General features: G+C 39.8%; 1 protein-coding gene across 1 annotated transcript in view; it reads right to left on the bottom strand.

Moving 5' to 3' along the window:
* Window positions 1-657: 657 nt before the first annotated feature.
* The window catches only part of drosha (drosha ribonuclease III), a 94372-nt gene continuing 80612 nt past the window's right edge, over window positions 658-14417 (bottom strand). The window contains exons 29-32 of the mRNA XM_053342030.1: window positions 14261-14364; window positions 11098-11190; window positions 10088-10134; window positions 658-1329 (exon numbers count right to left, since the gene is read on the bottom strand). Of these exons, the coding sequence (XP_053198005.1) occupies window positions 1199-1329; window positions 10088-10134; window positions 11098-11190; window positions 14261-14364 (375 nt within the window). The 3' untranslated portion in view covers window positions 658-1198. The remainder of the gene's footprint in view (window positions 1330-10087; window positions 10135-11097; window positions 11191-14260; window positions 14365-14417) is intronic.

Genomic DNA, 14417 nt, shown 5'->3' on the forward strand with positions numbered 1-14417 from the left:
TGTGGTAGTGTAAGGGGCCCTACATCATTGGCCATTCATCAATCTGCTTTGTAAAACGTGATATTTTGTACTGAATATTTATATGACACGATTAAATATCTTTAAAATCAGCCTCTACTTTCTTTGCAATATGTTCTTTTAAAAAAAAAAACATTAAACTGTCGGGTTAATAATTCTGACAGGTTTATGTATGTACCTGTCTTGTAACTCTAGTGGACTTATTTCTTCCTCTGCTTAGGAAGGAAAATGTAGCTTTTATCTGAAATGTGATACCACCCACAGGCAGCTAGAAAAGTACCATCCTCACAGGTATGTATGTATTATCTACAATACATTTTAGTATAAAAGACTCGACTCTACATGTCAGATAGCAATTTATATTACGGCAGTTGTTAAATAGTTGGATCCAGAGGCTACTGAGCTGAGGAAATTGTTAATTAGACAATCTATAATTAAGATCAGTAAGGCAGCCAATCGGATTTGGGGGAAAAAAAATCCACATTTTGATTATTAGAGGATGAGTGGCAGATGTGAGACAGATGGTGACATTGTAGTGATTGAATATAATTGACTAAACCTTTTTTCCTGGTTTAGGCCTCTTAGCAAAACACGGAGCATTACAATAAACGCAATAAATAAGATTATTGACTTAGCAGAGAACAATCTCAGATACACTTTATTTACAGTATTAACTTTGATGGTTTATTTAACATTTCACACTCCATTTAAAAACTTGTTTCTATCTTTTTAGCGTATGCCAGAGTAACATGAGCTCCTGTAGCCGATTTGGATTTAAAAGTCAGTCATCAACTCAATATTTAATTTTAGGCCACATAAACATAAACATAAAAAAGGCAACATAAGACCACCTTTTGACTGTACTACAGTACCAAACAGCATAAAACATGACAGCAACATACTTCATTTCTAAGTCTGTTTGCCTTCAGTCCCAATTCTAACTTGAAAAAATGTGGACAAAAAACAATTTAACCCTAAATCTGGGTAGTCCTCACCTTCATCCCATTGAGCTTCAAATATGATTTATAGAACAATTCATAATCTGTTCTAAACTATCATGGCTCTATGATCAACCAGTGGCACATCTGCTTTACCAGATCTTGCCTGGACAGCTGCCACATTTTTAGACAAGGCTCGTGAATGTGGACGTGGGCCCTGATTGGCCACCAAAAAGGTGCTGTCACTTCCTGCATTCCTCCGCCTCGTCGGTCTCCTTCTCCTGCCGCTCCCGCTCTCGTCTCATCTCCTTCAGCTCCTGTCTGTATTTCCGCTCGATGAAGCGCTTCTGATGAGCCATCTGTGGGAAGTTATCTGGTACAGGGAGAGGCAGATCAGGAAACAGAGAGAAGTCGACCAAGGAGAACAGATAAAGAGAGAGACACAGAAGCAGAAGTGTGAAGAGACAAGGTCAGGTTCCAACTGGGCGAGGACAGCAATTTAGGGCTCAAATTGCATCGACTATTGTTTTCAAAGCAAGTGTCATGCTGTCACTTTGGTCAAATGAGTAAAAATGTTCGTCGGCAGTACTGCGGTTAAATTGCCCCTCATGTTGTTATTTCATTAATAATGAAATGAAGTAACAAGAAATTAGACAGGCCTTGTTTGGTTTCAGCACAATGACTATGAGATCTGATAACATAATTACGAGTGAACATTTCTGAATGAGATCTGTAATAAGATGGTGTAATGTGACAGTAGAGAAAATAAAACAAAAACAGATACAAGCTGATAGGATGCTTCCACACATGCAGTAGACAAAATAACAAAAGAACATTGACTTGACTTTACTAAAGTTTAGGAACAGATAATGATTTAAAGTCATTATTAAAAAGATACAAATTGATGATTGCCAGACCTCCTTAACAGCTGACATATGCTACTACTCGGCTTTTACAATAAAATAAAAAATAAAAAAACACAAAACATGAATGTAGCATTAGTTTCATAGAAGAAGTTTTGAAGTCTTGATTTGGGTTTTCTGCTTAGCACCAACTTGGCTGGAGCCATTCAATCCAGACATCAACAAACAAGACGGACAAGATGAGTTAGTGGCAACCATACTGACTGAATCTAACTAGTTACACATTTTTGATGCATTTTAACTAATTAAAACTTCTCCACTAAGACACAAATGTGTTATTAAGACTATAATATGTTGTGAAACAAGACATTAGTAACTTTTCAATGGAACCCTATGGACAATTTCTTTTAGGGCAGCACCTAGTTGTCATTTGTGGTACTGCATGTCAAATAAGTTCCCACACTGTGTCACTGTCTAGTGGATAAAGTGTCACCGACTTTTATTTGGCCAAGAAAAACAGCCCAGAAAATGTATTTTTGGGGAATTTGATCTCCAAGGTCTACATAACAGAAGAATCAACCCAACGCAGAAGGCACACATAATCATTCAAAATTGTCAAAAAACGACAACCGCCTCAAGCGTTCAGTCTTAAGAAATGACCCATCTGGCAGCACTGTTTGTAATTTTGATATTAAGGGCTAAAGTAATTTTCCCTTAAGTGTTTTCATTACTGGGTCGATGCACTGCACACTTCACTTCAAAATGTCATGCATGACAGATGCCCAGTGGTTGGTGTCGATTCACCAGAGGGGAACTCTCTGGTTCTTCAAAGTATTCAGGAAAGGCCTAAGAAAATTGTTGTAAGAATTTTAATTTGACATTTTTGAAATTATCTTTATTCACTGAATAATAGTAATATTTTCTAGGTCATCATTATAAACTTGGCCTATGGCATATGTCTTGGCAAGCAGTGGGTTGATATAAAGGAACCGGAAATGGACCATTCTGATGATATCTGGATGAATTGGTAAGTTCTTCCTGCCAGGACCTTCAGTTCAATGGCTGTGTAACTCAAGTCCATGTGGGCATGAATTTGATTTTGACCGTTGTCTCAGCCAATCATACTTTGTTGATTTCTGGGTGGGACAATATATTTTGGTAGAAGATGTTTCTGAAAATATATGCTGACTTGTCTCATTGTGACTGTTGCAATCTGTGGGCCTTTATGTGTATACAACTGTAACTTTGATTTTAGGTTGACTTTTGTTCAATTTAGTGTCTTAAAGTCCATCTGTTTGAGAGTACATAACTTCAATATCATGTTTCTGAGTGAAACAGGATAGACAGGCAGGAAATAATGTTTGAAGGATGTTGACAACTGGGCGTGTCATAATGAATCTTAGGTCTGTGCCACTAGAAGCTGAAAATTGATTGATGGGTGGATGTCTTATTTTTGGTTGAAACCGGCTGGTTCAAGCCTCATATTTTGTTTTACAGAAAGATTTTGTTTTTGTTTAAATACATTGTTAAATAGCTGTACAGTATGACTGGGGATGTGATCTTAAACGGTCTCGACTTCAATTTTTGCTGTGTTTGAATTTATGTTGGGTATTGCAGTGTTCAGGCAGAGAAGTCAATATGAAATGGATAAATTTGTCATTCATTTAAATATAACTTGTCTGTAGTCAAGACACATCTCAGTGAAAAACAAACCAATTTGTTTCATCATTTTCTTTTGATATGACTTGATTTGATATGATTTTTCTATGACAGATATAAACCTGCAATTTGCATCTCTGGTTTTATTGCCATGGACATGAAATGGTAATAAATTGCTTAGTTAAAGGAATGTTGACTGGTCAGTATGAGACATCTGATATCTACATTCAACTTTTTTGTATTGTATGGCACCGGTGCCTTCAAGTATGTCTAAGCTCAAACAAATATAAAAACATTGGATTAGCATTGGATCCATTTTAAGTTGTTGAACTGGAGCCAATGATTATTCTAGAGATTTTACTTTCATTCCAGCTAAACAAATATATGAAATAAGTCCATGTGATTCGCTTGTTTTATTTATTTTGACAAAATAATATAGGGCTAGTTGTTTCCATAACATATTTAAATTTAGTGATGTCATGATAACCAGATTTGTGTGTCTGGTTTTCCAGAATCACCTTTGTGAAGCCAGTTAACAGGAACCTTTAATATGCTGAACTGGAACTTTTTACTGGTGCATGTTAGTCTATAGGTTAATTTGCATGTATGTTATCCCATTGAGAACAACTATGACTAAACATACTGAAAGCACTTTGATGTGAATAAGGACGAGCTGAAAGTCAAGCTAACCAGAGCACACAAGCTATGAACAGCTACATCATAACTTTTATCTAAATGGTTAGTTACTGGTTGATGGCAGTCAGTCAATGTCAGTCTATCAAAAGGAAAATTAATCAAAACTAACATTCCTCCACAGGACTGGTTATTATTTGTATTGCTATGTTTGGTTTTTTATTGCTACATGTGGTCCTATTGAAGGCCCACGGTCCAGGACCAAGGTTCACCACTGAGAATCACTGACATAAATTTGCCTGTTCGTTTTTTGTGGTTGCTGACCATGACCGTGCACACCTAAACAAATTAGAGTCAGTCTTTCCGTACCTTTTCCCACAGAGGTTTTTCAGCCAATCTGTGAGAGAAAATGGAGGTGACCTACAATTATATGTACCTGAATAAAATGTTATATTTTCTAATATTTCTTATTCTAGCCTTTCAGTTACATTGAAGATTGTATGTGGACACTGACACACGAGTTTATTATGGCTCAGTACTTTTGACTCTACCTTGGAAGCAAAAATGCAGAATTTCAGCTTTAACTGATAAGGACTTGACAAAGACTTATAGCGTATTTTTGACACATAGTCAATGGATTTAAAGAACCAAAAAATATTGGATGAATTAAAATAAATGTATAAAGTAATCATATTTCTATCAGTCTTTGACCCAAAGACATTAGCCTTTATTCTAAACTCAGAGGGATTGTGTATAAAAAGTTGTAATGCCTACACCGTTTGGCCAGAATGGAACGTTAACACCCTCACACACCCTAAAAGCTGAGTCACTCCTTTAACCTCACACTTTATTTCATTTCAAATCCAAAGTGCTGGAGTACACTGCCAAAACAACAGAAAATGTGTCACTGTCTAAACTCGTATGGCCTGTGCTGTATCATGGACAGATAGAGTATATTATCTCTGATAAACGGACAAATTTAATTATTGCCATTGTCCAGACAGTGGACTCACAGCTGATAATATGGCGCCTTAGGGTTTGAGCCAACTATTCAACTATCTGGTGTGTTTTCCGGAAATGGCTGCTGTCCCACTGCTGCAGACCCATATCCATGGTCGGAGAAACTCACCGTGGGAGCACAAGTAAAAATGTTGGAGCGACACATTATCCATCTGTTTTGTGTTTAACCCCCTCAATGGAAGTGATAAGCGCGTAGTCAACAAATCACTACTTTGAAAATACATCACTTCTACAGTTTTTAAGGATGCATCATGTAATGTCTATTAAAATCATTTTATTATGGTTAGGGTTTTTATATTTTTAAATGTAGTGCTGAGATGATGAGTCGCTTATTCAGATGACATGAATGAATGGTCAACAACTGAATTTAGGATTTTTATCATTTATCAAGCAAAATGGTTTTGGGTTGTTTTGTCTTTAATTGAATATTGTTGGGTTTTAGATTCTTGGTCAGACAAAATGTGATTTGAAGACATCACCTTGAGCTCTAGGAAGCTGTAATAAATAATTTTCCCTATTTTCAGCCATTTTCTCAACAAAAAAGTAATTATCCTCAGTCTGGGCTTAAGTACGACACATACTTCAACTGCCAGAAGAAACTGGCCATAAATGCCTTAAAGCTGTGTAGCACTTGTTCCCTGCAACCAACGAGTTCCTGTAATCAAAATTCAGAAGTCTCCTATAGTAAATGAAACACTGTCAAAAACTGCAATTCACATATGTGTTTGAATTGTGAATAGAAGAGCATGATGTATTCCTCCTCTTGCAACCCTCTAATTCTTCATTATGGCAACAGAGAGGAAAAGTGCAAGATAACGGCAATATCCTATTAAAAAGAAGACGGATCAAAAAAAAAAAATCCTGAAGAAAGAATACACTGAGAAATCATTCTAAGGGAAATTTGAGATAAACACACATGCACGGCCACGCACAGAAACACACAAGCTATTTCAATATGCTTTCGGTGAGTAAGCAACACTTGGTGAGCCTTGGAGAGAAAACTACATATTGCAGTTAAAATATGGAAATCACCAGCATTTTTCCCTGGGAGATGACTTGAGTATAAACCACTCAAGAGGAGACAAAAAAAAAAAAAAAAAAAAAAAAAAGCTTTGGCCATTTACACTGTTTAACATGCGGCGAGAGAGCAAACGTTAAAGAATAGGGATGCTCGAGAATACACAAGGCTTTTCATTTCCGTCTGTGTTGGGCATCGGGAAGACATATTGAGAATTCTCAGCCGACCCAACAATCTGGAGAAAAGTACCTTTGAGAAATGGCACACTCTGCATACTGATTACCTTTGGTAAAGGCGTTCACGCACTTAGCTCAGCTCAGGTCTTTTGTTTATCGACAATTCAGAAATTCCTCTCAAGGACGGAGGTAGGAGTCCTGAGATTCAGGTTGTAGCTGCTTTTGGAGCAGCGCTGGCAGTCTGGGCCTCGGCAACAACGCATCCTGTTGTGCCCACTGACAGCGGTGCAGAAATGCAAGCTCACACAGCAGCTGGAGGTGGAAATCGGCGATGAGGGATCAGCTCCCCTTTTGAGGGCATGAGAACATACAGTGTCCTTTCACTCAGGCATTCACTATTCAGCTTAAGCCTGCGCTGTGAGATGACTCCACAATAGACTGCGCCGGCTGAGTCTATCACCTACAGCTCACGCACACCACATCAGTCAACAAGCCAGTAGTGTGGCTGTATAGCGGTGCTGATGAAGGGATTTCCCTGCCGTGCCAAAGGGCAAACAAAAGACTAAAGCCAGTGAATAGAGATCCTGCATACTGTACTTTACTTTGCCTCTATCCATCCAATGCTTTTATCCAGAGATTAAGGGGTTTAGAGAAAGCTGAAGGAAGAATGTAGTCCCCTTCCAGCTACTAGCCACATCGAAGCTCCTTCTCTTCTTATTCAACAGATATTGCATTGTTCAAGAAACAAGCAGCTGCGAGGAAGCTGAAAAAAATGGGTAAGGGAGGAGGTTGAGTCTTAGAGAGAGATTGGAGACTTTAAACAGAGACTGTACTATCTGCAAGGATGAATGATAAATGGTTAAGCCGTTTCCATGTATATTTGATGTTGCCTTAGACCTAACGGTGCGTGGCGCATGGAGCCTGAGGGCCTGAGAAACTCTGCACTGCCGACTCCTTCATTTCTGCCGACTCCTCTCCCCTACCTGGCTGCTCTCAGCTCGATTTGTTTGCACTCATGTTTCTCCCAGTCTGGGCCTTGGTTAACATTTAATTCTGCCTTGACAGATACAGGCAGGAGACTGTCAAAACGTGGGCCATCAAATAATGAAATGTGAATCAGCTGAGCCACCAGTGGATCGGCTACAGACAGCACATACACACACACACACACCAAATATTGGGCTCCGTTCTCTTTAATGAGCTCTGAGCTGTCTGACTGAACACAGCCATGTCTCCCACCTCTCCGACACTGTTGGAGCTGCGGATTCCGTCAGCCAGGAAGAGCTCTGCACCAGAAACAAAAAAAGTTCAATCCTGCTCAAAGTGCTCCGGATACTTGAGGAGGCCTTAAATAAAACATGGAAATGAATCCTGACACGTTGCGGGGAGGTGTTTTCGATCCTTGAGTAACACAAGGTAGGGCTGTTGTACAAGAGGAGTAATGGTGTACTCAATGCTGCAGTGAGGGCCAACAAGACAATCAATGACGAATTACATGACACCGGGGCTAATGTCCTTGATTAGTCTTGCTATGCGAACAAATGAAGCGAGGCCCTTGACAATCACATGAGAGACAATGCGGTTCCAATAGGACTTGATGCGTCAGGCGGTTCTGCTGCAGATGAGCTCAAGTCTCATTATATAAACTCATGGTCAGGAGACACACACATCCTTCAAAGGGGTTTTTGAAACCTGCTGACTGACCTCGCATATTTATCTCAACGAGACCGCTTTCACAAATGGAATAACCGAATATGAATGTTACGGGGAGATTTCCTGCACCAAACTGATTAATTTAGGCGTGAATAGTGAACTGTGAAAAATAAATAATGATCAGCCGACTATATATTAAAATATGACCTCTAGATAATGAGCACTACATGTAAATGATGGATGGTTGAATAGAACTGATCAACCTCACTCATTTAATTCGTGGAGATTCCCCAAGCACAAACAACCACTTTAAGGCTGCAGGTGATGATTTTTTTCATTACTTTTTTATGATCATTATTATAAAATGTCAAAAAATGCCCAGCACCAAGACCCAAATTGGTGTTTTCAAATTGCTTATTTTGTCTGACCAAAACCCCCTAAATTAAATAATCAGTAAAATATAAAACAGGAAAAAGCAGCAATTCCTCACATTTGAGAACATGAAACCAGCAAATAATTTGTACTTTTCTTGATAAATTACCTAAGTTATTAATTAATAATCAAAACTTAAATCTCTTAAAGTTTTTGTTTCTCATCGATTCTATTTTATTAATATCATCACATTATCTGGTAATATTTTAAACCCAGCAGCCTATCTGGATTTTGTTCTCTACTTATTAATTTAAGTCCTGTAATTGACAGACTCACCTCAGATATTCAGGAGCACAGGGTGAAAGAAAACAGTGCATGGAGCTGAGGGGGTGAGTTGTAAATTGGCGTGGTTAAATTAAGTGACAATACAAAGTCAAACAAAGCCCTCGAACTGGAAGTATTTTGCGCCGAAGGAAGGAAGACTTGAAGAGATGATTTTAAATTAACTGACCTTTTAAAAGGCATTGCTAATCTAGTCACACGAAACAGCAATTTATGAGGGGGGAAATGTTCATTTACTAGCAATGAGCATCTATCAATCATGATGACAGAGGTGTACACTGGGGAGAGGAAATGGGAGGAATTAAGGGAGGGAGGAAGACACAGGAGAGAGGTGTGTGCACTGAACTACGCCCCCTGATAAGGAGGGAGGGAGGTGAGGGAGAAGGGGACCCAGAAGCAGACAGACGGAGGCAGAAAGAACCGCTTTAAATAATAAAACCCCAACACTAATATTTCATAAAAAGCTAAAGCTTGGGCGCACAAACAGTATCAATCACAAGTGGCTGGAGGCATCATTTATGAGCCAAATGAAATCAAAGTTTGACCTTCGTGCTCTTTGCGAGTTCTGCAGGCCTGTTCCAACAAAGCCATTTGCGTTCACCTCCAGCTAATTAGTTGTGTAACGAACAATTTGTACATTTGATTAATGTGGTGGTCACAGGGATGGCAAAGCGAGTCCAGTCCAAAAATTACACTTGAACACATACCCAACTCTTTACAAACTAAATGTATTATATTATGCATCTACATACATATGCATGGAGTATAAGAGGCGAATGGGAGATGATGGTGGGTGAATGTGTTACTGAGAGCCCTGTAATTGTATTTTTACTTGGCAGTGAATGAGACATTGTAAATGCCTAAAAACCACTGTCTATTTTCCTTAAGTGGTGGTTGATGACAAGATGAAAAACAGCCAAGGAGTGAAGCAGCACACAAGGGACGCATCAGCCGCACTCCTTCAAATCTGAAGAGGAGTGCTGAGCACAAGAGAGTCCCTCAGAGTGTGAAGCTTCGCTCTCATGGTCTACAGAAGCGCTCGAAAACACAACAAAAAACACAAACTTTGCACGGCCCTCTACACAAACTTCCTCTGGTCCCGTGGGATGATTGACATGGTCGAGGATGCTTAGCTTTCCCCGTCCTTGTTTTATTGGTTCTCCATCTCTGGCTAGGCCCCATGCCTGTGCTCTGGGCTAGCACTTCAAACAGCCTAATATCCTATATGTCGCAGCCAACCGGCTGGTCAGGCCACAGCTCTCTGCCAGCCATCTTGCATACTGTACAGCCAAGGCTAATATTCAACACTGAGGCAAAGCATGTGAAAGGCTTAAAGTGTGAAAATGTGCATGTGTGTGTGTGGAGGGGAGGGGTTCATGATGCCAAACAACTCACATTTTTCAAGCGCATCCATCGCAGCTCCCATTTCTGCCTGTTGGATGCTAGATTAGAATTTTTTTTTGAAAGGAGACAGAGAGGGAGAGAGAAAGAGGGAGAAAAGGTCTTTAGCATATTCAAAATTTCCCTATTTTGAAATTCTGTCAAAAAAAAAAAAAAAAAAAAGGCCCAATATTGAGAGGATTATCAAAAGTGCTTTATATTTGTTTTGAAAGAGAGCCCTTTTGCCTAACAATCCCAGGTAACGCAGTGCACACATTTCAAAAAGGTAAGCCTATTGGCGGCTCTGCGCTGGGCACTGTTTACTCCTGCAATTCACCGTCCCTCCGTATATATTATGTGGTGTGTGATCATAGCCCAGCAGCGGAGGTGGCTGGGAGCTTAAGTCATGTAAATACAAAAACAGTAAGCTGTCAAAGATCCTATGGATGGGACAAACTTATCGCCAGCTTAGAGCAAGAGAGAGCGCTTTCAATTTGGGGGCCGTGGAGGGGATTTCCACATGTGGTGGAGGTGGTGGGGGGTGATGTTTGATGGATTTAGGTTTCATTTCTCGCAGGCTCAGCTGCAGCTTTATCGCCAGCCCCTTCAACCCTGAAAAGGCCTTAGCGCATTTTTTACTTTCTTTACTTTACAAAAGCGTGAATACGTGAGCATATACAAAAGGTGCGCAGTCGAACACAGAAACACACAGATCCGTGTCCTGCTGTGAACACAATCCCAGGTAGACTGTAATGCAGCCCTAGATGCAGTGTCGCCTCATCACAGACTCCTCTTCTGCACATAGTGATATTTCCATAACACAATTTACGTCAAATCAATAATGAATCGATTCATTTTCATTCTGCATAATGTCTCTCCCAATAGAATAGGCCAACAAGAGCTTAATTGCTATAATAAACACCATCAATAAAGCACAGCCATTATTCTCGAGCCCATTAGCGGTGCATTGAGAAGGAGAGAGCCTTGTCCTGTTGTGTCTTATTATATTGTACTGTCTTACTCACCTTGGGCCTTTGCCACAGCCGATTCGCTCCCCTTTGAAATACACAGCGACAGTGTAGGTGCGGGCATGTGAGGGCCCCACTGTCTGCAGGGTCCTGCAAATTCAAACATAGAAATATGGGATGAGTAGGAGGAGGGTAGAGTTGAGAAATAATAACAATACCCAGGAGAAAGGCACAAGGACGCTCTGGGACATTGTCCTTCAGAAAAATAACAAGAAAAAGAGAGGTAAAAAAAAAGTTTTCAATTGGAACAAATATAATTCATCTCAAGCGGTGGGCTGAGAGGAGGGGAATAGTGCTTTGATTCAGTAGTTTGCTTTGAGAGCACACAGAAGCCATGTGAGGGGCATATAAACAACTTTTAAAGCCTCCCAACCTCCCCACACCCATCATGTTCAGAAACTGAGATCTGTGTCTGGTGAAAAAAAATAAAAGATGGGAAAGGAATCGAAATAAAGAATGACAATCGTCTTTGAAAGACCCGGTGGTCTTTGGTGTATTAGAAGGGTAAACAAAGAAAAAGCTACACAGGGACCGAAAAATAAGAGAGAAGGCAAGAGAATACCACTTAACTAATTTACAGATGCACCTCATTTAGAAGAATAAATAAAATCAAGCTGTCAATTTTGCCGCATTTCTGTAGGGACATATGTACAAGACAGCAGACAAAACTTGGGAGATGTCTCAAATGTTAACATTAGCATAAACATCTCAGAACCAAGCTGTGAGTCACCTAAATTATTCACAGACAATTTACTTATTTCAGGAGAGCAATCCATTTTTAATGCAATGTGGTCACTTATGACACTTTATCAATAATTCAGCCCCCTTTCTCACTTACAAATGAAGCGGCACATAGCATGTGCGGAGCAAATAAGACTCTTGTGCACGCCGCTTCCGCCAAATCTCAACAGGGAGAGCGTGTCACTTGGAATTATCACGCTGCTAAAATAACACAAAATGAGACGGAATAAAAAGGAAATCTGTGAGGCTGTTGGGAAGTTGTCAACTTCAAGGCTGCACACAGATGGAAGTGTGCAAGGGAGAAGAAAGAGCACTGTAGTGGGTCCGTATGATCTTCAGCTTACTCTAAAAGCAGCTACTTACGAACTCAGGCCAGTTTGCACAATGTGAAAGTGTGAATGTGTGTGTATGTGTGTGCGCTCCCTGGTGTGTCCTGCCCAGACAAGATGTACAGTAAAGTGATGGTGCTGGGGTTGAGGTGTGGATCTGTCATCAGCTAGACTCATACACCAGGGAACCTTTAGCAGGGGGCTCAGTACATTAACTCATTTCCTTCCCCCTACTTTTTGTGTCGTCCTTTCTTTCCCTTCCTTGGTCATTTAGTCTCTTTCTGTCTGACTCACACTCTTGTCTCACCCTCTGTTTCGCTGCTCTTCACACTTGTAAACAAATTCAGACGCATTCCTTAAGACAGCTTGACAGATGTGAGGCAAGACGGTGCAGTTTGAAATGCTACAAAAAAAAAAAAAAAAATAGATTCTGACTTACATAGCAACGAGGGTCAGGCTATCTTTGAGGAGGTCAAGAACGTGCTTGAGATTATTGGCTTCTACAGTGCATCATCGAACAAGAACAAAGCAAATAATTATACTCTAGGGTGTGTCAGAAGCCTCACATTAATCTGTAGTCTATTCTTGTAAGTGTGTATTCAAATCACACAGGAACTCTATTTATTTCTTGTTCACGTTTCTTGCGGGCAATAGAGGTAGAGGGAAGTGTTGATTGTAGTGTCAGAGTTGTGCTGTGTCAAAAATCACCGTCAGGCAGATAGATGGAATAATAAACAGAGGAGAGCTGAAAAGACATTCAAATCAATGCAAAGAGGAGAGGACGGGAGGAAGAGGGGAACTGATTAAACGCTGTATTGTGAAGTTCATTGAACACAAAACTGCTAAGTCTCCGACCGCCCTTGTACGTCGAGCTGACCCCCTTATTTCTTAGAAAAGAACGGTGTTTGTGTTTCCATGGCAACACACACACACACTGTTTCATGGCAGCTCTCAAAAGGATTCTGTCAAATGACACTTGCTCCTTGACCTTTTGTCAAATAAGAGGTCTCTTTGGGAGTGTTTATTTATCACAACAACAGAGACCTTTACACAGCTATTCACAATGTTCAGGGACCAAAGGCAAGGAGAAAAGTCCTATAAATTATGTTTGTGGCATTTCATTTTTTTCTGAATGTGTGCTGAGGCCCATGCGATGCCTGAGTGAACCCATCTGATCTGTAGACATCGGGTCACGCTGAAAAGAAGGAAGGATGTGACCGTTTCTTCTCTTTTAGGTACAGTGTACACGTGAATGAGTGCATGCATGTTTTTTAGGTTCTATCAGGGCATTTATCTCTAATTTTTCAAGCTAAAATGGCAAATATTCATACAAAAAGTACAATTTAATACATTACAAATATTATTCCTCATCTATGGATACATTAGAAAAATAATTCCAAACCAAGGTACTTGTACTTTTGCAGTTGCTTGGGAGTATATGATAAAATTGTGGTTTTGTGAGGGGAAAAAAAAAAAAAAAGGAAATTATGATTTAAATGAAAAAACCACATATTGAGTCAGCTCTTACACCTGAAGGCCATGTGCTGGAATTGCATGAAAGCTTTCAAGCAAATGAGCAGAGAGGTTGAAATAGCTAAAAAATGATGAATAAATGGTGGAAATAGTTTGCTAAAATTAATGGAGACATGGGTTGAAATAAATGGCAGTGTCAATGCTGGAGTATTTGAGTCCATCTGACAGGACTGTAGCAGTAGGACTCCCATAAAAAAGTTTAGTAACTAGTGATAAGGTCACTGTGGTCAAACTTGCACATTAATGAGCACAGATTTCTGTATGATTTTTGCATTGATGTTATTTTCATTTGTCAGGTTATTCATTTACAATATGATAATGTATAATGATATTGCAGTATAAAATAACATACACTGTTCTCCCACAGCTCTTGAAAACAACATGAAAATACTGAGTCTAGTTTAAACTGAAAGATCTCTGCCATCAAAACTGTACTATTAAAAGACAGCTTTTAGAGTATAGCAAAGTCACAGAGGTATATTTACAAAAAAAAAACTTTTAACAATTGACCGTAACTACCAGCTAGTGCAGAGTGTCTGAGGTTTCAGGGGTCTTACTTGTACAGCGGGATATCAGGCTCCTTGCCCTCTGTTCTCAGGGTCAAACAGCACTGCTGCAGCTGAGACTTCGGGTCATTCCAGTCCTGATTCAGAATGAACTCCTGCAACACACACACGCGTCAAAACACACATGCAATCAAACCACATGGTTCGC

The sequence above is a fragment of the Scomber japonicus genome, chromosome 21 (genome assembly GCF_027409825.1).
Source record: "Scomber japonicus isolate fScoJap1 chromosome 21, fScoJap1.pri, whole genome shotgun sequence".
Taxonomy (NCBI): Eukaryota; Metazoa; Chordata; class Actinopteri; order Scombriformes; family Scombridae; genus Scomber; species Scomber japonicus.